A 24,015-nucleotide genomic window follows, 5' to 3' on the forward strand; every position below is an offset into this window, starting at 1 on the left:
AAATTTTCTATCGGCCGCTTTGGGTATCTCCGGCGCCACTAGTCTTCCCAGAGAGGGGAGATTTTGTAATAATAGAAAGAAAACACACGAGAAACGAGAGCAATGTTGTAATGGTGGAGGTTTGTTTGGGAATCGCGATGTAATCCGTTTATTCTGCACATTTCCGAATTGACCATACTTCAAAACTCTCTTCAAACGTGCTAAAAAGTTCCGTTGTTCGATTCGCGTGATCATTCAACCGCGTTTAAGTGAAAAACTTTTTGTGTACAGTGGTGTGTTCAATGTCCGCGATGTTTGCATTTGAAAAGACGAAAATGTGGTGATTTTCTGTACGAAATCGTCGCTGTTTTCAATTAAAAACGCGTCTATGTTAAGTGAACGGTAGTTTTTGGTGGTAATGATGGAGGGCCATATCGAACGGGAGTCAGGAGCCTTAGGCGGACTCTTCCAGCAGATAATACAGGACATGAAGGTGAGGGTCCTGTGATTTAAATGGGAAAAGACGGGGGAGATTTATGGGTGAGGGGCACTGAGATAAACCAGATTTTAATTAGAGGGAATTGAAGCAGTTTTTGCCGTAAAAGTCGACGATTATGTAGATCCTTAAATGGGGCAGTTTGTTTATTTCAGTTTGGACTTGATGTGAATTAAAAAAAATCCAATTTAGACGGATTATCCAAAATTGTGTTAACATTTACCGTTAAATCGCGACAAGTGTTTGTTTTGAGATAAAATTTTTATAAAACCTGTTTTAGCTATAAATAATAATTAAGTACTATGATATTCTTAATCGGTATTCATTTGATAAAATTGTATCTATCAAAAATTATAATCATCATATTTCGGTTTACCTACACTGTAAAAAAACAAAGTTAAAAAAAGGGTTTGAATTTTTAGACAGAAAAGGCTACTGGGTTAATTTGGAATGCACTCTGTCGCTGGAAAAGCTGTAGTAAAAGGTGGTAAAAGAAACTTTCGGGAATTCTTTTTGGATCTGAAAGTGTATGAATTCTGTTTTTTGGAAAATGACATTTTCTTGAGATATTTTCTCCATTTTTTTTTTAACTATTTACATAGTTATGAATCAGTTCTTTTTTTAAATTAAGCCTCGAGAAAGGATTTCTGTGAAAAAACTTATGTGTTACGTAGTTCTCAGTCAGTCTGAATGGTAATATTTTTTCACAACCATAGTGGAGGATTGCTATTATTGACCCTCGCAAACATTTTGTTCGATAAAATACTTTAACTTTAAACAAATATAATATCTGTTTCAAGTTGTACATGGTTAAATGCGTGACAAAATTAGTTTGTATTTTTGGGACTTATAATACATAATTTAGGGCTTTTTTCGGTTCTACCTACAAAAGCTGACGCCATGTGTTCGTATTTTCGGACATATTTAGGCATTCTGTGAAGAGCTCGTTTTTGGTTTCCAAATAAAATTCCTGCTTATTATAGTTATCGTATAAGGAAAGCTTTTACATCTGGCTTTGTCATTTCTTCACCTGTTGTATCACTGCAAGCAGAACAAATGAATAATGTATTTTACAGGTAATTACTCGTCTGCCAAATAACATATCCAAAGTAAGCAAAACTCTACTTTTAATAGTAAAATATTAGATGATTCTGGCACGAGTTCTAAACAAATTGAGACACATGTCATTTTTATTTAAAAATAAACGATAAAACATAACACGTGAGTTGTTTCATCATTTGAAGAGGAATATGATCGTGTCATAGATAAGAAATTGCCTAGACTAAAAATTATTAAGAAGTTAAAACCAGTTACGAAATAACTTCAATTCGCCTTGGGCTCTACTATCCCTAATAACTATGAAAATGGAGGGCTGTGCATCCTATTTTTACATAATTTAAAAATGGTGATTGGTAATAAAACCGAAATGCTTTGCTTGGGGTAAATAAGCGAATTTTTGTTATAAATTTGCAATTTATACGCTTATGTATTGATGCTTGTTTCTTCTTGAAAGGGCAATTTAACCAGTTCTCCGTCGAAAAAATATGAAAGTATCGACTATGCAATACCTAATTTCTTCATGGAAGCGTTATTTATTTATGAAATCGTTGAACAGCATCAAAATGCCGCACTTCCTGGTGCTGTCAGCATCAAATTCGCTTTAATTATTGTTCTTTTTATAGACGTAGCAGGTCACGTTGAAAGTTTAACTTGGTGTCAATGTTTTCCAAGCCAAACGGAAATATTTCTAGACCATGCACGTTGGGATATTTTTGTCAATTTAATTAACAACGGAAATTGGCCGTTGATGTTCCACTTTTCCGAATTGCAACACCTTGCAGTTTTATTTTTGTAACACAAGAGGTCTTATAGGGTTAATGGTGTTTGACAATTTTAATAGTATGGAATCCATAAAATTTTCATTTTATGAGACTGAAACCACTTTCTTTAGCATTTATGTAAAATGAGCGTCGGTGGAATATCCGTACAGAAGAAACTGTTTATTTATTGTTACATCAAATTGTCATTCATATTATCACTTGTACATTTATTACAAACAAACAATAGTCATGCGACTTCTGTTCATTAATATTCATTTACCGACCTTTGTATCGCGTATATTACTTGTGTCTCGTCGCCGTTAAATATTCTTTACTAGTTGTACAATTCAGTGCAGTATAAATTTTCAAATATCTAGCCACTCGTAAATTCTGTTGGAACAATTTATGTGTATTGGTTGTGTGGGATTTATAACCGAACCTCTTTCAGTAAATAGTAGAGTTCACGTGCCTATAAACCTTATCTTATAACTGAATTTGCGATAAGGCAAAAGGTAGAAAATTTCTAACGAAAGTTATAAAATGCAGCCGACATCGTTTGTCAGCTGATTGATTACAAATTCAATTTAATAGACTCGGCTCTTTTATGGCTTTCCAAGCTCTACTTATATACGAGTAAAGCCTAACTAAAATGAAAAAGATAAAGCCGTCATTTGGGAAAATGAAAATCCGAATTTAATGATCAGGAAACAATCAAATATCACTAAAAAGAAATTGATTGCTTTGTGCATAAGATAACGAAAGGAACAATTTATCAGTGAATGATATTATTAATTTCTTTTTGTTTATTTAAGAACTCTGTTATGTAAACATATTAGGAAAGAGATAGTTGGTAAAGGTAAAAAACTTTGACCTTTGGGAATATCCCTCCTGTAAACTGGGGTTAGGACGTGTCAGGTCACATAAACTGTATTAATTAATCTTCGTTAATAATTTTAATGAATAAAAGTGTTCTTGCAGTTTAAAAACTACACTACCCATATTGTTGTATTACATTTTTAAGAGTTTCTATTGAGAAAAAGTTTTCGGGATTTTTTTTTTGGTTGGAAGAGCTTTCCCTCGTCCTAACTTTCCACAAATGCTCATATTGAATTCCCTGGAGATTAGCTTGGGTGTGCTCTACTAAAATTCGGGGCTGATAGCGAATGCAAGTTTGGTGTGATTGCTGGCTTTACTGCAAATTAGTTCTGGTCTCTATAATTGTGGGCGTGGTAACTAATTATCTGTGTATCTATTTTCCATTTCAAACTGAATCTTTTTTTATCTTTTGAAAATTAGTTAATTATTTTATACAAGGTGATTCTTTTAGGGCCTATATTAGAAACTCTTTAACTTCTAATGCAGATAGAAATTTGAAATTTTGTACACAACTCAAATCGACCAGTCTAAGTTCAATTAAATTATTTTCAAAATGGCTGAACTTCCGGAAATACGAGAAATTGGCGCCCACTTTAAAATTTTAAATAGTAACCACTTATTTTTATTGCATTTTTGAATTCTCCTCTTCAAACTGAGTAAAATGTACCTAGTTGTTAGTACTTATCTGTCATAGTTTTTGACATATGTCAATTTTTTGGTCAAAATTTTTATTTGCAGAGGTTTATTAAAAACATCACAGCTCTTGAACCGTTTGCGATAAGTGAATAATTTTTCTTGCATTCGATAAACAAAGGTTCGAAGAGTTTCCTAAAATTTTTAAAATTGACAACTGTCAAATTGCAAAGCTTATATGATTTTTTGAAAATGATATTTAACAAACAGCTATAACTCAGTTTTTTTCAAATAAAATGACCCCATTTTCTCAACGGCAATCGAAAGTACATCGTTTTGTAGAAGGACTTTTATCAACATGTCCTATATCCATCTCTTAAAGTTTGTGAAATAAACACGAAAAACGTGTTTTTGTTTTTTATTTTTATAGTAAATCACGTAGGCTTTGGAAAATGATCAATACGTATTAAAGATTTTTAGACTACACAACACCCATCCGGAATTGCGAAGAATTGAGGCAAGGATTGAGGCGGCATTTAATAATCTTCAACCAAATGAAATAATGGAAGCCACTCAAATTAGTTCACCATCGAGTTTTGGACTGTTTGAAAATGGTAAACATATCGAACATCTGTATTAATTATGGTATATCTTTATTGTATTTTTCCAAAGCCTACGTGATTAACTATAAAAATAAAAACATTAACATGTTTTTTGTGATTATTTCAAAAACTGTAAGAGATAGGTATAGGACATGTTAATAAAAGTCCTTCTAGAAATTGATATACTTTTGATTGCCGTTGAGAAAATAGAGTCATTTTATTTGAAAAAACTGAGTTATAGCTGTTTGTTAATGATCATTTTCAAAAAATCATACTAGCCTTGCAATTTGACAGTTGACAATTATGAAAATTCTAGAAAACTCTTCGAACCTTTGGTTATCGAATGCAAAAAAAAATATTCACCTATTGCAAAGGGTTCAAGAGCTGTGATGTTTTGAATGAACCCCTGCAAGTGAAAATTTTAACCAAAAAATTGACATATGTCAAAAACTATAACAGATAAGTACTGACAACTAGGTACATTTTACTTAGTTTAAAAAGGAGAATTCAAAAATGCAATAAAAATAAGTGGGTACCATTTAAAATTTCAAAGTTGGCGCCAATTTCTCATAGTTCCGGAACCATTTTGAAAATAATTTAGTTGAACTCAGACTGGTTGATTTGGGTTGGGCACAAAATTTCAAATTCCTATCTGCATTAGAAGTTAAAAAGTTTCTAATGTAGGCCCTAAAAGAATCACCTTGTATAGTCTTAATTTTCAGTTTTATTATTATAGCTATATATATATATATATATAGATACCTAGTAGTTGCTGATCTTCTGTAAAGGGAAGAAATTACCGTTCAGATAATTTCAATTCAAATATTTAGTTTCTGATGTCTAGGCTCTGGGCAGGTCTGTTATCTAATGTAAAAGTACAATTTTTGTTTTCGTATTCAAAAGTCATTAAAAATAAGGTAGAAAAAAAGAAGTGAAGGTGATTTAAATAAAATTTTTTCTACGATTTTAGAAATAATAGAAGACACAAGTGCATTTATTTATTACATGTAGCTAGCACAGCAGATATTAATTAAATCAGAACGTCGATTCATCTGGTAAATATCATGGCAAACTACTTATATTTTAGTAGCGCTCCCTAATACATAAATTTATAAATTCACAGTTAAGTTTGTGCTAATTAAAAGTAGTGTTTTAATTTTGGAGCATTTCAAAACTTTTCTACACCTCATACAATATTGTTGTACCTTTTATTACTCTGTTAATTTACTTGTTGTGTCCTAAAGGGTACCACTTTTTGTTAAATTTATTCATTCATTAAAATTCATTAAATTTTTTATTGAAGATCATTTAATTTAATTATGTAATAAAAGTTATACTTGTCTAAAGCAAAATATCAAGGCTTGCAATTTGCAATATCAAATTCTCTTTTATTTGGTAATAGCTTCAATTGAATTTTTGCACATCAAACAAGGAATGCATTACAATCACATGATTGTTATTCTTATATTGCATCGTGGGTTCTTTTATCAGAAAGAAAACAGTCACAGTTTGCAGAGCACAACCAGACAGCGTTATTTCGCTGCAACTGAAAAACAAATTGCATAAACATCTCATTGTTTCTTTATTTCTTTCGTGTCACCTTTGAGAGACATCGATTCAAAAATTGTGTTCTTCAGTGGGACGACGATTTTACAGTCGCTTTTATGAGTGACTGTCTTAGGTCAAGGTACCGCTACGCACACCAATCAGTAATTCTATGTACGTGATTTCGCAGAAAACGGCAAAAATAAATGGACATGATAGCAATAATAACAAAATTGCGACAATTCGTATCATTAAAAATCTTTTTTACCAAAGCTGTGACGTGCGTAATCATCTACACTAAATCTTCCTCAAAAAAAAAAAAATGGTAGGTTAAACCGTTAGTCGTTATCGACAATCTCTAAAACTGTGGTTACAAGGCCGTTTAATGGAGACTGTGGGTGTTTGCCTAACCCAAATAAGCTTCCGCGTGGGCCTTAGCTTATGAATGAAGTACTTTCCAACGTTATGTATATACAAGCTTCAAAAATTTCGAAACAAGAGCCGAACCAAACCAGAAAAACAAAACGTCTCGAGTTACGTTTACATTTTCACTCGAATTATTTTACTTCGATCCAAGTTTAGAATTTCAAAAAAAAGTCCAGATTTAGTAACCAAATCTGGTTCTTGGTGAGTCATTGGTACCACCTTCAGACACCCGAAATGTTTACGAGAAACGTGTTTATTTTTTGAATTTATAAACAGTGGCGGAACTGCTTAGCTTGGGGGATTTAACAAGATGATGAGGCATAAATAAACGTGACAAAACAGGAATTTTTATTTTACGATGGCTTCAGAATATTTAGCGTCAATTAGGGGAGGATTGAGTTTTTTAAAAGACTTATTGTTTCAGAATGGAATGCCACTTTGGGAGGATTTAATCGCGAAGGCGACGAAACTTCACTCTTCATTGAAGTAAGTGTGAAGGCTGAATTTCGCCTTTTAATTGTTTTTTTTTCTTTGAGTAAATTTTCAATTGTGTGTTTTTAGGGCGACAATCTTGGCGGTCACAGCCTACTTGGAAGCATTCCAGAAGATTGCAGATTCCGCCACCAATGCCAGAGGTAAGGTATAGGTGTCAAGATGGCAATCTAGTCTATGCGACGTTGGCACGCATGGAAGCAAAATCTGATTCGTGTTATTTGCGAATTCAGGAAGTATATCAAGGTTAAATGCTTGCTAAATTTTATTAACAACGTATTAAGAGCAGATGAAAACAAACACCATATTGGTGACGAGGAAACAAACAGATTTTACGACGTTTTGACACTAATTTGGAGACGTCGTGTCCTTATTTCAGCGTCTAATTATAGGATTGAGTTTTCTGACGTTAGGTTTGCTTTGAAGCATTTTTTTTAGTACTTTCTGGATTTAGGCACCACAGTGATTTTTTTTCAATTTTTTTTGTCAAAGCTTAATACATAAAATCTTAACGTAGAAATTGAAAAAACTAGGAAAATGTTAAATTTTGGCGTAAATACTCCTTATTTCTGATTTTTTTTTCATAATTAATTCTTGGTAAGATATGTAAATAGTTCTAACACCAATTTGGAAGCTTTACTTCTACTACATAGATTGTAATTTTATAAATACGAGTACATTATACATATAATGATGAAATTAATGCATTCTTCCTACGTTTATGGATTAGTGATTTTGTAAGACTACGAGTAGTCAATTTTTTTTTTAAGTAAATTATGAATTTGTATTCTCTTAAAATCATTGAGTTAAGTAATGTCCGATTTAATGAACAATTTTGGTGTTTTTATGCAAACATGGGCAAACTATTTCTTTACTCAATTGTTTTAATATCTTTAATAAAAACTAAATTTCCACGAAGGAAGAAATTTTCCTTACACTTTCTTCCTGAACGAGATAATGGATCAGTATTTTTTTTCTCAAAATGCATGACTGCTTTAGAAAAATTAATTAAACAGTTATGACACGTGAAGTCTCAGCTCCACACGCGTAGAAATTTTTATCTCACTCTAGTGAGCAAAAGAAACTCTTTTTTTGTAACTGTAATTTTCTTTTTGGATGGATAAACACCTACTGTTGTTATAAATATTTAGATGCAGTTTTTGTAGGATCCTGTGTTTTTCTAAATATTAGAAATACAATTTTTTGCATTTGTGATTAGATCCAGGGATCAAATGAAGTCATTCAATCACATGATAGCTGATTACGGTACTGCAGCATGGCATATGGCCACTCGGTGTAATATCACTCAATAGTCAATTTACGTACCATTACGTGATGCTTAAAGTAAGTTTCGCTCGAACATCGCATTTCCGATCGATTTCGATCGTGCAAGACTTGTTAAAATGGTCAAAACAATAACAATCCGACCAAAATGAAGCATAAATAGCGTGCTTGCACATTGATTGACCTACATAGAATTTTCCTGCAAGTACGTCGAGACGTCGGAGGCCGTTGCACTCTCCAGAAAATCCACTCGCCTAATGGAAACTCATAAATTATGCGTTTCGAAAAAATCACAACCCCGAAGAAATTTACGGCATTCAGGCCGAGCAACGGAGAGTTGTTTTTTTACATGAATTTCCGTTAATATATGGACCGGACGCGATCAGTGAAGCTACAAAATATTATTAAAAATACAACAAATAATTAGATGGCTCAAAATAATGGCGATTTGTGCAAGAAAATGAGAAAGACGGAACGACCGCACCGGTCTGATTCTCACACATGCGAGATAATTAAAATACGTTCAAAATTTACTTCGAATGACTTTCTTTCTATTAAGTTAGTATTAACCAAAAAATACACGGATTAGTTAACAAGGATACGCAATCAAATGTATGCTCCAAAAACTCAAGCTGTATTTCATTTAAGTGTTTTAATTAAAATATTTCATTTTTGATTGTATTATCTCGTTATTGGATAATTTGCAGGCTTCAAAATAGAACGTCGACCGAGCTGTTTGCGGTTTATTGTTATCGTACACTTGGCTCATATGTGCAATAATAATAATCACTCAACTATTGCAGTGTTTGTACACCACAAACAAAATAATTCATAGCCTTGATCGCGGTCTTTTATTATGCGTACCAAACGAAATAATACAGGAAGTAAATGAATATTTATCAAAAAAGGTGGAAAACATGTGAAGTGATTACGCGAATGTTTAAAAAAAAAGCCTATAATATGTTCAAAATTACAACTTTTTAAATTTCATAAAAAACAAAAGACTTAATTCAGTGTTTCAATCAACTTGTAACAAAGCAACACTATTTTGTTCATACAAGTATAGAAATTTACTCTTACAAGACGTGTATTTGAATCACTTGGGTTAAAATTAGTAACCATTACTATGATTAAATTTTCTATCTTTGGAAACACAAATATCTTGAAAAAAACGAAATTAATATGACAGTTTGTGTTATCGCTAGCATTCAATGTCGATATTAACTTTCTAATCACACAGCAACTAATATTAAACTGTCTAGAATTTCAGCGTTGAAAAAAGAACTCATTTATTGGAAAAACTTAATAATGTGAATGTGAATGAAACCTCTATTAGATACTTTAAGATTAATTCTCTTATAGTAGTTGCTAATAATATTTCAGTACAAGTAGATGGGCCAATTTTAGCTTGTTTAAAACAATTGCAGTGCAGATATCAATACTGTAAACAGAACAATAATAACATCACCGCCACTTTTAATCGCTTTAACAAATCTAAACCAGCCTTGTGTCGTATTGCAATTGCGATTTTTATTCTCTGTAAAATTTGTGATCAGTTCTGAATTTTCCCAATAATCAGCAATTAAAAAAATTGTTTTGTAGTAATTTTACGGTAATTTGTAAGTGTAGGTGATAAGATCCAGCAGCTTAATTAATGATACAAGACGAAAAAGTAAAAAGGTGTATTTATAACACTGTACTAACATTTTGCAACAATTGATTAAATTTTTACTCGACATTTTTTGCGATTAATTCTATAGGGATAGTAAATAAACAATAACAATACAATAAATAAGAAGAGCTGTAATGATGCTAGATTGGGAAATTTAGAGGTTTTTTTTTATTAATCACATTTCAAACCGCCGGGTCAGTGAAATGTAGAGGTTATGGAAATTATTTGTCAGAGAATTATGTTTTCAATAATTGTCTGACAAATGTCTTCTTCTTTTGTCGGGTCACATAATAATATAATAAATAATCACAAAAATAATGGAATGAAACAGGGTACGATATGAAATAATTTAGTGCGCTTGTATTTGCTGTCTTGATGGATGAAGAATTTTCCATCGATCGTATATTATTACGTCCATTTATTATCAACAGGTCAATTTATAGATCTAATTGCTGGTTCAAAAAATAAAAGCTTTTATAAAACGGATGTCGTTTTTGTTCAAATCAAGCCTTAATTCGATTAGACATCAACCTTCTGTCAGACATTCCACCCATAGTTGAGGTTACACATCGCGATAATGACAAATCGAGCGAGAGCAAGAACAAGTAAATAAAATAAAAAGCAACTCCATTGCCATTTCCTGTTCTGATGCGTCCGACTACAATCGTACATTCCACTTTTTCCCACTTTTCTCGCGAATCGCTAAAAACTCACCCGGTATCATGCACGAGATTTATATCTATCTATAAGGCAACAGTCTCGAAAGTGTTCGATGCAGATAATGGCGTTTCCGTTATAATCCGTGAAGTATAACGAAGCCGATTTTTCACGTTCGATATTCTCAGGGTGAATTTCCCATTCATATGTATAAACTTTTGTTTGGCAACTTTCTTAACACCTGCTCTGAGGGCAACAGGCCACTCACCTGGAAAATCGCTGAGAATTTTGATTTCAGCACCTGGAACTGGGGAAGAAATAGAATTGTAGATTTATTAGTTTGTATTGGTGGAAACGGTTTCTTGAATCATCAATATATCTATAATCAAAATATTTACGGTCGTTACAGCTAAACACAGTTATTTTCGAGCCACCGTTTAGACTTTAATTTTGATTAGTGTAGTTGGAACCCCTGTAACAAGTTGCTAATAATAATAAACATTGGTCGAAAAACTTGCCGTTTATTATTTGATTCAATCAACAAAACAACTCGAGCCGCAATAACGTCGGCCATTATCTCGTTAAAAATCGAATTAAGGTGAAAAGAAGTCGAATAACATTCCGTCCGATTCCATTTGTTTACTTTCGTTCATTTAATAATTTCCTTTTTTGTTCGGCGCGATACAATTTCACCCAAAAACAATTTTCAGCCCCTTAGGGAGGTTGCGTGTGAAATCGCGTTGCACCCTAAGGTCGATACCATCCACGTGCCACACCACATAAATATTAAATCTTTCTTTTGATAAAAATGCAAGGCCACCTGGACTTGTAAATAAGCGGTGATAATGCCGGAAAAACTTCCGCACACATGCATGAAAATATGAATTGGGCTCTCGGAGACTTTTGAGGAAGTTGAATGTCAGCGAGTGGGTTGTAAAAAAGGCGGCATCCGTAAAAGCGAAAATAAACCTAATCGTGGTATTATCGTGGCTTATCCGTTGCCAGTGGGTTGACTGACCCGACTGTGCTTTTCGAGGGTTCCTAAGGTATCGATCCTGCGTGCCTCGATAAAACGCCCTTATGGCCCAGTGACTCGCAAAATGCTAAACTTTGGCCCATCAAGGACGCAATGTGCCAAAATAAAACTAAATTTGGATGCGTTATTCCCCGAGAGTGGCATCGCCCAGCATTGGCGGATTTATACAAGCGCAAGTTCATCAGGGGGCTGTTTCGTAGCAACTTCTGCTTGCAAGCACCAAACGAAAATGAAACTGGAGTAATGTTTCGTATTTTCGAGATTAGACTTACACGTAACATAATGGAAAAAGATGAGCGAAAATATGTGGTGTCAATTTTAGGTGTAAATAAAGAAAAGGATAATTTATTTAAAAAAATAATTCTATCGTACAATTATGTACATATTTCCGAATTATCTTGTGTAAATTTTAATAATTTAATTAGAACAATTTATATGTTTCACATTGTTCTTTACATTTCCATCCGCACTAATTAATAAGTTTTATTACACAAAATTTTATATTACATTTAATACATACACTTGTCCTCCTAATAAAATAAATCCGTCTACAATTGCAACTGTGCAGTGTCGTCAACCTTTTAAATTTATATACCTACAATTTAAAAAAAAAATTGCATCTTTTTGCAACACTTGAACTCAAAATCAGAGCTGGAGCAAAAAATGTATTGTCGTTCTTTGTTCTTTCAAGCTTGAACAAAGAAGCACACGATGATCTTCAAGTAAGTCTTGTGGACATTGAGGTCAACAATTCTTCTCTCACGTATCGCCTTTTCCATCTTGCACACCAGTCCAGTGCACTCGACGATACTTAAGAAGGGCATAGCTGTCGAGGCGTATCTTTTATCTTTTTATTTCGCTTTTATCCATTATAAGACCTTCAGTGGGCATAGGATAGCTCCATAAAGATGATTATTCAAAATGTTATTAATTGATTAAATTATGCAAGCATGACGACCTTGTATTGTTCCAAATACATTTTTAAATTTATTAATGATACATTAAATTGGTTTAGATGATTGCAATTGATTACGATAATTGTTTTAGGAGCAACTAGAGAAATTGGTACTGCCTTAACGAGGATTTGTTTGAGGCATAAAGCCGTTGAAGCAAGAATGAAAACTTTTACCAGGTAATAATCTTGTCTTTCACACTGTGTCACATATTAAAAAAATGTTGTAGTACAATTATGGAGTTTTTAATAATTCCCCTGCAAGAAAAATTAGAAGACTGGAAAAAAACTGTACTTAATCTCGATAAAGAACATGCCAAAGGTAGTAACCAAAACCCACAAACACGCACCCTTTATCAGCCCTCACTTTCAGATTACAAAAGAGCGCGAGCCGAGTTGAAAAAACGCTCCACTGACACCTTACGTTTGCAAAAGAAGATGCGAAAAGGTGCAGGAGGCGATTTACAAAAGCGGCTAGAATGCGGCCTCCAGGATGTAACCGAGAGACGGCAATTACTCGAAGAAACAGAAAAACACGCCGTTAGAGCGGCCTTAATCGAGGAACGTAGCCGATTTTGCACTTTCGTGGGGTTGTTGAAGCCGGTTGTTGTGAGTATTGATGTGGTGGAGGCGCCGGGTTGGGTCTTAATCTACTGTTATAGGATGAAGAAGTGGCCATGTTGACTGAAATGTCGCACTTACAAGAAGCCGTGCAACAGTTGGAGAAACATACAACTGATCCTTCGACTCTTCCGCCGGCATCCGAGCAAGTCATTGCTGATTTGAAGAGTTCGGACAGCGGATGGTCGTTTCAGACACCGCCGTCTTCGCCTTCCAGTCTTGGCTCCAGGAAGTCATCGATGTGTTCAATTAGCTCATTAAACAGTTCCTCGTCGGGGAGTTCGAAGAATCATCACTCACCGAGTCATCCACATTGGCAAAGATCGTTGTCGCAGGTATTTGCCGTCACAGAGTTTTTGTTTATGGTTTTGTTTTATTTTCTGTTTTATTTTCTTTTATTTCCGGCCACAGCCTGTAGGTCGTAGCGGTACTATCCGATACATGTCTGTCTCTAGCCAGGATTCCGGATTTACGTCACAAGATACTTTGTATCCCAGACCGCCGTCGTCGTTAAGTGTTGCTCAGGTAAACGCAAAATGACCAAGAAAAACCGACAGTAAACAAACTGATAAAATGCTTAATCAAAATTTAAGCTTGGAGTACTCAAGCCGACGCTTTAAATGTTTTTACAGGCTAAAATTATACTGACAATAGATCTTTAGCCTAACATTTTGAATTTTTCCTGTCTTGATGAGTTTACAGTTATTATTATTATCTCTCATTAATAAATGTTTCTAACTTTTTTTTTCTACACTGTAATAATTTGTTCAGGAAAGTATTCGGGGGCTGCGAAAATTTCGAGTAGTTAAAGAATTGAAAAAACATTACACATTAAGGGAAAACGGGACTAGAACTACGAAGTGATCCAACAGATTTGAAAGTATTTTTGTTAATAATTTGTAATACTGCAACCGGATACGGTTTTGCTTGACAAATACTTGACGTACAACCTCACAAGATTGTTGAATTGTTTTTAATCAAAAGCGTACTCTAATGGTAAGCTTTAAAAATTAGGGTCAGGATTGCCAACATATTCAGTCACTTTGTAATTTTTGTCTCAACTTGTTTAAACAAAAAATCGTTAGAAACCTCACCCAAAATTACTAAATTTGAAAAACGTATTTCTAAAAAGAGTATTTTAAAATTTTTGTTCATTTTGTTTTATTTTTCACTTCCTTCACTTTTGACACTTTTTTTTATTTTTTACCACTGCACAGGTTGGTGAAATGACGTATTAATTTAAATTATTTTAAATTATTGTAAGCAATTAAATCTTACGAAAGAAATTACCATGTTCCGTGGGGGAAGAAATTTTTCTCTCCATGCACCGTTTACAATTTTCAGCTTTGTCACATTATGGTTTCCTACATTTTTTAAAGTTTATTCGTCATTTCTAGACCACCTGCACTGTGTGTTACATACTTTAGTTTTAATTTTGTTCTCATTGCATCTTTAGGTCTCCAACATGTCTGAACACAGTAGCAACAGTAGCAGTTCAAGTACTCCATGCACTCCCTTCCCAGCAACCGTCATTCCAGCCACAACATCGACATGGCCCAACTTACAAGAGACCATGCAGTTCGAAAGAGCCGCTTCGGCCATCATCAACGACCGTCCTCATACCATTTCTTCAGGTGCTTATGGTTTTTTTGTTTTAAATTTTATTCCCCACTCACTTTTCTAACCCATCACCATTTTTGTATCATCACACCCCATTTCATTGCAGCGTATGAAAAAGGTCATCAAAGGCCTCCTCTTACAGTGTACACATTCCAAGCACCTGACCAGAGTCTTTCGCAACCGGTGAGTCCAGTCACTTCCATAACGCCAACAGAGAATAACAACAAAATGATACCACCGAAGAGTCCAACAACTTCCATTAAATCACTTCAGAGTAAGCCACCGTTGCCAACTGTAAGTTAAAAATTGTATGATACAAATTATTATTGATTTGTGGATTTTGTCAGAGATGTTCGTCTTTGGAGCGTCCCAGTGGCCCTAACGTTCCCGCCAAGACTATAGCGGAAATGCAGGGCGTTCGAGTACTTCCCCCAACCACCTCCGAACAAATGCTAGTGAAAAAGCCATCGTCTCTTCCAGCCCACTTGACCAAGAGTACTAACCGGTTTTAGTGTTATATCTGGCATCTGACCCCCATTTTCCAGATGTTGTCCAGCCGACCTACGTCAACATGCACGAGTTGGCCAGCATGGCCGCCAAAAAGGCGCAAGAGATGTCCCTTCCGCCGCCCCCGGCCGACTTCATAGGTTCGCCCGCCACCGAGAAAGCGTCCACTGAAGGTGAGAAAGATGGCAGCACTAGCGAAAGCTCGTTAGAATCGTCTAGCGGCTACGGAAGTCAGACCACTTTTACTGCCGAAGATCCCGCCCACGCTGAAGGTAAGTGTGAATTTTCCATTTGTCACGAAAACGAAGGCATGGTGTTATCGGTTGTTTCCTTTATAACACGACATTAGTTTAACCAACTCAGGGTTTTTTATTAGCATGTGTGTGACTATTAGTGTGTGTGTTGTTAGATGTTAACGAATCGGCTATGAAGTATTGCACGCTTCCACGCAACAGTGACTTCAATTCTGCACGAAGAAGGCCTCTATCCATGACAGGTAATCAACATGTGCACAATTATGTTTGGTTGGGGGTTGGTTGTTTGATTAATTGGCTTTAGAGCAGGACAGGAGTTTTTCATAATAGTCACAAGTTCACAAATATGCCTTAATTCTAATAAATGTAAAATGCAGGTGGAAAAAAACAAGATTTTAAAAATTTAATCTTTACTGAACAAGTTTGTTCAGCAATTAGTTTTTTAATTAACAGTTATACAAAACGTTACCAAAATGTTTTTTTTCAATAGAACGATCAAGTTATGATATAATTTTATACACTGAGTGGCAAAATTATGGAATAATCTTATTTATTAAACTGAAAATATTTTGTTTTTGCAAAAATGCTGGAACAGGTAGGTCAATTTTATTTTTAAAAAATACAAAATTCTCAACTTCTTGTTTTTTGTTGTTATTTCACTTTTTAGCTCATTTTACTTTATGTAATACATATTTAATATTTTGGTGCTGTCATTTCGACAATTAACAGATCTATCGAATTGGATAAAAAGAATGGGGTTGCCATTTAAAAAAAATGTCGATGATCTCATTACTCAAACACTAAAAAGTGTAAAATTATAAATCAAGTTGAAAATTGTGTATTTTTTAAAAAGAAAATTGACCTGTTCGAGCATTTTTGCAAAAACAAAATATTTTTTTTCAGTTTTAATAAGATTATTCCATAATTTTGCCGCTCACTGTAGAGTCTGTTCAAGTTAACTGCTTGTTTTCTTCCACTTGGTACAATTTTTTTGCTTTCTCCACAACAACGGTTACATTACTACACCCTACACGAGACTTGATATGCACTTTTATTTCATGCCGTTTTTAAACAAAAATATGTAAATAAACCAAAACTGTTCGGAGTCTTTATTTTTTTTATAATTTGCTCAGATAAATTTTAAAATAGGACTTATCTGTGAACTTTGCCAGTCTGTAAAATTAATAGAGTCTTTTCGTATTTCTAGCGAAGGATAAGTACGATTTTGTTTGTTTCTGCTTGTAGAGTTTATTCTCTTGATTGATAAAAATACTTTGGCAGCTATTTATTCGACCGGAACGATTCGAAGTTCATTAGCTCGTCGAGCTTCGATGCAAGCTAACAAGCCGCCACCGCCAATCCGCCGCACATCTTCCATAACCAACACTTCCACTGCAACCCAACCTTCAGCGATGGGAAGTCTCGAAAACCTTCCTCCACCACCGGCTTTCCTCCTCGAACCTTCCACCCAACAACAGCAACAACAAAAACATACAGGTACGCTTCTCCATGTAGAAAAAAAAAACTTGACGAAAAACTTTCAGGAATAAAAGTCGCCGAAACTGTCAAAGCCCTTACCGAACTAAAACACACCCCAGCCAGCCCCAACTCCATCAGACGCATGTCGGCCTCTTCCCAGTCCATTTATCAAAGTCACAGCACAACACCCACGAATCAACAAGGACCGGTCTTGAGCACTTTTCAGAGCCAGACCAAAGTCTCATACGTTTCGCAATCTGGGGGCGTCGTCTACGCTCAACCCTCGCAAGTCTTATGCGGTAGTCCTACGGCGACTCGCCGGGTTAACAGTTTCCGGTCGCAGAGCGCCGAACGCAGATCAGGTAAGTTGGCTACGAAAAATTTAATTAAAACAATGGTGTTGGCATTTAGGGCCGGTTGGAGTAAATTCCAACTTTATAGCGTCGTTAAGTGCGAAGTTGGCACCAAATCTGAGTCCCCGTACCGCTCGCAGGCATTCCGAAGATTTGGTGCAATCGCCACCGACCAAACTTGTCCAAAGAGGACCGGGTCAGAGCTTCCTAGATTCGCTGAATGCTAAATTAGCGCAACAACATATCAGTAATAGCACTCAAGCGACGCAGCACAAGGCAACTAAAATAAGACAGATCATCAACAGTAAAGCTCAGGTGAGTTGGTACAAAAGGGTGATTTGTTTCTGATTTGTGGGTTGCAGCCTGACCCGAAAGTGTGTCACGAATCGCTCATGGATCAAATCAAGAGAGGGGCAACCTTGCGAAGAGCCGAAGTGATTAACGACAGATCGGCACCAAAGATTTATTAAGACAATATTTTCAATAGATGCTCCAGTATAATGCTTACTAATTAAATCCGTTAATCGATATAGCGTAACTTAAGCAATTCATGTTAAAACAAGTTCAATTAACTCGTAGTGCGCTGTCTTATTAACGTCCATTATATAAATCTGACTGAATTATTTTTGTATTGCATAGTCAACATAGTATTATTCTATAGGACTGATGTTAAGTGTTTGTAAATCTTTTATATAATATTTATTTATTGTCCTTTTTTATGTCACAAGTTTTGTTGCAGTCGTAAACTTGGATTTGTGTTTAGAGAGTTTAACTTTTATGTAAATAAGTATAAAGGGATAAGTAATATATTAAAGGTAGCGTAACTCATGTCAGGCACAAACTATGTGTGTTAAGGGTTATTTTAGCAGTAAATTTTTTTTTTGTTATTTTTGATTCAAATTCTGTTCGTGAATTTTGGATGTGAAGTATGAACGATTTTTTTTTATGTATATAGGAATATTCTTACGTCTTACACTAAATGTATTTTTGAGGTCCTTGCTGTCTAGAATTCAGTAATCATTAACATTTCATATTCATAATTGTATAAGGTTCATGTTAAGCAGTGATAACGTTTAAATACTGAAAAAAAAAAACATTTTGCTTACGTTGTGTTGTGTATGGAATAAATTTAAAAAATAAAACTTATTTTTAGTCGGTATCCTCTATTGTTGGTGGACCATGACCCACTCAAGTGGGTATTAAGGCATAAGACGAAGCTTTACGAAATGTGCTTCCACCAAAAAAGTGCGGAAAAAGTAATTTACTGTCTAGTTCATAGTGCCAAAGTAGCATAGTAGCGATCTCTGCACAAATAAATCACACACAGTAAAATCTATATACAGGTGCGCCAGAACTCGCGCCCCAGAGAAAAAATTTAAGTAAGGTTAGATACCAGAAATATGAAAAAAATGTTTAAAAAATTCTATCTGTCAAAAAATTTTGACATTTATTTTTTTGACATTTGACATTTTTTTATGTCTATTTAATGATACTGATGATCTTGTATATGTTTTTTACAATTATTTAGTAAAGGTACAAAAATTTTGCCAATAGAAGACATAAATAACATAACAATTTAGAATATAACTTCCTTGTTTCCTCTTTTAATAGCCTATAACAAAAAAACTTGGAAAATAATTTTTCCAACAGAAATAAATAGAGTCATAGTGCAAAATTTAAACCCTCATACTTCGAAATTTTTATAGATAAAATGTTTTTAACATTTTTTCCTTGTTCCTGCTATCTTACCTTATATGGTATTTTTCTCTGGGGCGCGAGTTCTGGCGCACCTGTATATAAAGAGGCTTGTCCTGACTCAACTCAACTCACAGCCTAAACCGCTGGAGACAGAAATTTCAAATTTTCACAGTAGATACCTTTTATAACGAAGGCATCCAATAAGAAAGGATTTTTGGAAAATCAACCCCTAAGGGGGTTAAATGGGGTGGTGAATACGAAGTTTTAAAGCTATATCCATGAAAATTGGTATTTAGGCTTTCGGTTAAAAATAAAAAAATACGTATTTTACCATTTTTGGAAATTTTACCCCCAAGGGGGTTGAATAAGGGTAAAAGGTCGTAAAATAACCGTATTTTTTTTTGAAGCTAAATCCATGAAAATTGGTTTTTGGGCTCGCTCTCAGTTAAAAACAAAAAAAACACGGTGTTTTAGAATTCCGGAAAAATTCATCCCCAAAAGGGTCATGAAAATTTGTATAAATATTTATAAATTCGTCATTTTTGAGGTTATATTTATGAAAATTGGGAATTGGGCTTTCGGTTAAAAATGAAGAAACACGTGTTTTAGGATTTTTGAAAATTCCACCCTCAAGGGGGTTAAACAGGGATGACAATTTGTATTAAAATATGTCATTTATAAAGTTAAATCCTTGAAAATTTGTATTTAGGCTTTCGATTAAAAATCAAGTAATACGTGTTTCAGGATTTTTGGAAATTTCACCCTTAAGGGGGTTGAACAAGGGTAAAACTTCGTAAAATATCCGTTTTTTTTTAAGTTAAATCTATGAAAATTGGTATTTGGGTGTTCAGTTAAAAACAAAATAGCACGTGTTTCAAGATTTTGGAGAATTCTATCCTTAAGGGGGTCAAATAGGGGATGAAAGCAATCACAAATTCATCAAAAGTTTTACACATGTTTAAAACGTCGTTTTATCCACCGAAGAAAAGCAAGCTAGGAATGGAGTGTCACAGTTTGAGAGGAAACCATTATCCCTTGAGATTAAAGACGTAAAAAAGAATTTTACGGTTTTTAAATAAGTTATAAAAGACGGACTTTTTATTTTTACTTCGAAGTTCAAAATAAATTGTGTTGCTATATTTTGTTAGTAAGTTTCTTAGCCCTTCTGCGTTTTGAAATAGTTGTGGATGTCAAACTACCACGTGACCGAAGCCGCGGACAACAGCTAGTAATAGAATAAATAAAAAACAGGGCGGTAATAAATGCACAGCAAAAAATATGATAAACGCTCAATAAAAAATTACAATTACTCAGTAAAATCGCTTTGTATTTCTGTTTTTGAAAGAATAGTGTTAATTATTTTTATACCAGAATTTTACATTTATTTTTTATTTAAAAATTGTAATCGTTATATATTTACTACTTCATGCTTTATTTTTTACATTCTGTGAAAACAAAGGCACTGTGTGGACGTGCTCTGTCTAGTTCATAAGTTATTTAAATGACGCGCCAATGGTTTTGTTCCGCGGGGTTGTGATTCCTTTCTGCTTCTACGACAAGATGGCACTGTATTACTTATATATAACCTCAAAAAATCAAATATTCTAATAGAACTTTTGTTTTTAGCAAATAATGAATATTAACCTACAGGTTTTGAAGCAACGACATAAATTGAAGTTATTACCCCCTATATGTAAATGTTTAAACAAATTTGAATCTACAAAATGTGAAGACATCTTGTTCACCTCTGAAGAAATCGCCCCACCTCCCATAAAATCCTCTAAAGTTATCCCAGAAGAGTCAAGAAAATCCCATAGGGCCAGACTAGGTCAATTTTTCCGTAAGCATCCACACTTATATGCAGTGAAGGACGACATCCCCGAAAAATATCTCGCTTTGAAGAGATTAACACCCCCTGATAATTTATATTTGATAGACGTAGAAGTTGCAAAAAAGGCTGTGACGCACATTTTGCCTGATATAAGAACAAATGAAAACCAACTAGTTTGTGAAACAAATGCTGGTTTGGGTCTTATAAGCGGGGAATTACTTGATAATGGAGTTAAGTTAGTGCGGTTGTACGAGTCTTGCCCGGATTTTAAACACTATTTAAAAGTAAATATTTACTTTTATGGTAATAAGTGGTTAAATAATTTCGTTGTAGAGTAGGTTTGAACCCTACAAAGGACGTGTTGAACTATTTACCAAAGACCTCTTTCTCTTACACAGATATGAATTTATAGATAAGCAAGATCATGGTAACAGAGTAGAGCAATTACTTAAAGGTATCCCTACGAAAGCGTGGGATGATGGTAAGTAATATTTCCAGAGAAAAATACTAAAATTAAAAAAAATTAATTAAGGACCTGTACTAACTATCATTGGGACAATGGCTAACATGAATTTCATTCGTTTTTTAATGAAATCAGTGGTTTTGCAATCATTTATTACAACACTAGGGAGAATACAGTTATATGTTTTTATGAAACCAAGAGACTATGTTGTAAGTTGAATCATTAAAAAAGGTTGAATAACAATTTATAAACAATTAAAGGTACTAACAGCCGGGCCTCACTTAAATCTACACACGTACAAACGTTGGTCCGTATTTTTCAACCTATTTTTTGATTATGAACTGTTTGATAAATTCCCACGGCAAGTTTTTTTGCCTTGGCAATCCAAAAATTCAGCACAATTAGGTCGTTACGTAAGTAATAACGTAATTTGTATTACAATAAATATTTCATTGTGTAATAAATCAGCCCGGCCAAGTTGATCCTGACATGATGTATTTTGTACGAATTAATTTCAAACAGAAACTACCCGTGGCCACAAAAAATTTGCTACCTTTCTACGCCTTCATTATGCAGTTTTTTGGACAAGGGAGACAGAAAATTATTCCCACACTAGAGTAAGTATTAAGACGATCCAGTTTATACTTATGTAAGTCGGGCTTTTAGGAGATGGGTACCAGGTGCGGGATTAGACGTAATGATACCTAAATCAAATCATTCACAATATTTTAAAGACATTAATATTTTCACAAAGTTTGGAGAACTTACACCGGAACAGATACTAGCCGTTTTTGAGTATGTTTTTTATAATTAATGCTTCCTAATGAATTATTTTTTTAGAGAAATGATATCACATCCAGAGTACAAACAAAGTCATTTTGTGGAAGCGATCGAATCTCAATTAATTAAGACGGAAACAATAGAAACTAGCCTTGAGGACCATTTCGAAAAAAGAATAGAACACTAGAATTTGAAAATTAATAAAATCTGCTCAATATAACTTGTGTTCTTTCCACTTGTGTTCAAGTAAATCTTTCGCTTTCCCTATAACTAAATTACAAACATCACACCTAATATGCATTTTCATTTCATGTCGTTTTAAAATATTGGACTGGGTAAATCTTGTGGGACAATATTGGCAACAATACGGCTTATCATTTGAATGCTTCCTCAAATGTTCTTTCAGATAATTTGACCGATTGAAACATAAACCGCACATTTTACACTCATATTTTCTTTCGTTTAAATGCCCCGCTTCGTGATATTTAAGTCCACTTTGACAACGGAATTTTTTGTTGCAATGTTGGCACTCGAACGGTTTTTCCCCTGTGTGAAATCTCTCATGTTCCTTCAGAGTTTTCTTGTCTATGAATATTTTACCGCACGTAGCACACACTAATCTTGTATAGTGACGCCGTTTGTGATTTTTCCAAGCTGCTCTTCGCGAAAATTTCAATCCGCATATGTTGCATTTCAGTTTAATAATGTTAAGATGTATGTTTTTGTGATGGTGAAATTGCAATTTCGAGGAAAATTCTTGGGTACAATTTTCAAAATCACACTTTACGTAATGTTGGGGGATGTTTTCTAGTGACGTTTTATGAGTTGTAAAGTGGGCATCCAGTTTAAATTTAGTGTTGTAGCTGTTGCAACATATGCCGCAGTAGTTATCTGAAAGGTGGGTTTTTATATGGGTGGTGTGGTTTGGTTTAGAGCTGAGACATTTCTCGCAAATTTCACATATTAAAGGTGCTTCGGGGGGGTTCTCTTGTGTTTCTACCATAAGTTGGTTTTTCTCTTTAATTTGGTCAAATATGGCCATTATATCGCCCTGGACTGGGTCTGTTCTGTAAAAATATCGCAAAAAAACTAAACTTAAAGTCTAATAAAATGCAAGAATTATAGTTTTTACTATAAAGTAGAATTTATTTTATAAAAACACATATTCAAGAAATACTCCTTTTACAAAGTGAAGAAACCTAAAAGTACTAAATGGGATTTTTTGTGCAATTTTTGTTTCGACATCAAGCGCTTTCTGTTTAATTTTTTTGTAACCACAGGTAACTTCATAAATTTTTTTGCCTAATATATTGTTGCATCAAGCTAAACTCTGGTGCATAACTATAGCACCACCTAAATTTGTTGAAATTTTATTATTGTTGAAATTTTATTATTTTTAAAATAATTATCTAAAATCAGTTATGAAATTCTTATTCAATATTTGAGTCTCCATTACCTTATGACGTTTCTGTCATTGTATATTAATTCATATTGTCAAAATGCCTCGTGGTAATTACCTTACTGAACTTGAAAAAGGTAAAATTTTGGCTCTAAGAGAAGAAGATATCCGAATTCGAGCCATTGCTCGTAAAATTAATCGGTCCCATAAGGTCTTGATGACTTTCCTGCGAGATCCGGAGCACTTTGGACAAAATTAGAAGGGAGGGCCCAAAAAGAAAATTTCTCCTCATTCTGCACGTCGGATTGTCAATTTAGCGAGTAATTGTAATAAGTTGTTGTGCCATTTGACGCCAACGTCTCGCGATGAACTGTCTGGAGAAGTTTAAAACAGAGTCCCCACATTAAGTGTCAGAAATTAAAAACTGCCTCGAGACTACTTCAAAGGCACAAAAATGCACGACTTCAATTTGCACGAGACAATATGCATCAAAATTGGCAAAAAGTAAGAATGATGATTTATCTTAAAAACTTACAATTT

General features: G+C 34.2%; 2 protein-coding genes across 6 annotated transcripts; both read left to right on the top strand.

Moving 5' to 3' along the window:
- The first annotated feature begins 67 nt into the window (after positions 1 to 67).
- Positions 68 to 18,461, top strand: LOC123012172 (protein MTSS 1). 4 transcript variants are annotated; one of them, XM_044410008.1, is made up of 17 exons: positions 68 to 472; positions 6,802 to 6,863; positions 6,939 to 7,012; positions 12,566 to 12,650; positions 12,701 to 12,792; positions 12,844 to 13,079; positions 13,133 to 13,426; positions 13,503 to 13,616; positions 14,548 to 14,725; positions 14,854 to 15,005; positions 15,059 to 15,206; positions 15,257 to 15,490; positions 15,628 to 15,714; positions 16,754 to 16,969; positions 17,017 to 17,313; positions 17,363 to 17,619; positions 17,667 to 18,461. In XM_044410008.1, the coding sequence occupies exons 1-17, from the start codon at positions 398 to 400 to the stop codon at positions 17,772 to 17,774; spliced, it is 2,709 nt and encodes a 902-aa protein (XP_044265943.1). In that variant the 5' UTR covers positions 68 to 397; the 3' UTR covers positions 17,775 to 18,461. The 4 variants fall into 4 exon arrangements, with proteins under 4 accessions (XP_044265943.1, XP_044265946.1, XP_044265944.1 ...); XM_044410011.1 differs by having other exon boundaries at positions 69 to 472; positions 14,818 to 15,005; XM_044410009.1 differs by lacking the exon at positions 15,628 to 15,714 and having other exon boundaries at positions 69 to 472; positions 14,818 to 15,005.
- A 2,055-nt stretch (positions 18,462 to 20,516) lies between these two features.
- LOC123010977 (dimethyladenosine transferase 2, mitochondrial) lies at positions 20,517 to 22,296 on the top strand. 2 transcript variants are annotated; one of them, XM_044408208.1, is made up of 8 exons: positions 20,517 to 20,570; positions 20,629 to 21,117; positions 21,167 to 21,314; positions 21,366 to 21,505; positions 21,557 to 21,709; positions 21,765 to 21,913; positions 21,963 to 22,091; positions 22,137 to 22,296. In XM_044408208.1, exons 2-8 carry the CDS (start codon positions 20,635 to 20,637, stop codon positions 22,261 to 22,263), a joined length of 1,329 nt encoding a protein of 442 aa, XP_044264143.1. In that variant the 5' UTR covers positions 20,517 to 20,570; positions 20,629 to 20,634; the 3' UTR covers positions 22,264 to 22,296. The 2 variants fall into 2 exon arrangements, with proteins under 2 accessions (XP_044264143.1, XP_044264144.1); XM_044408209.1 differs by lacking the exon at positions 20,517 to 20,570 and having other exon boundaries at positions 20,577 to 21,117; positions 21,366 to 21,502.
- The last annotated feature ends 1,719 nt before the right edge of the window (positions 22,297 to 24,015 follow it).

Source organism: Tribolium madens, unplaced genomic scaffold, assembly GCF_015345945.1.
Source record: "Tribolium madens isolate multiple individuals breed KSU strain unplaced genomic scaffold, Tmad_KSU_1.1 Scaffold_91;HRSCAF=231;Tcas5.2_LG7, whole genome shotgun sequence".
Taxonomy (NCBI): Eukaryota; Metazoa; Arthropoda; class Insecta; order Coleoptera; family Tenebrionidae; genus Tribolium; species Tribolium madens.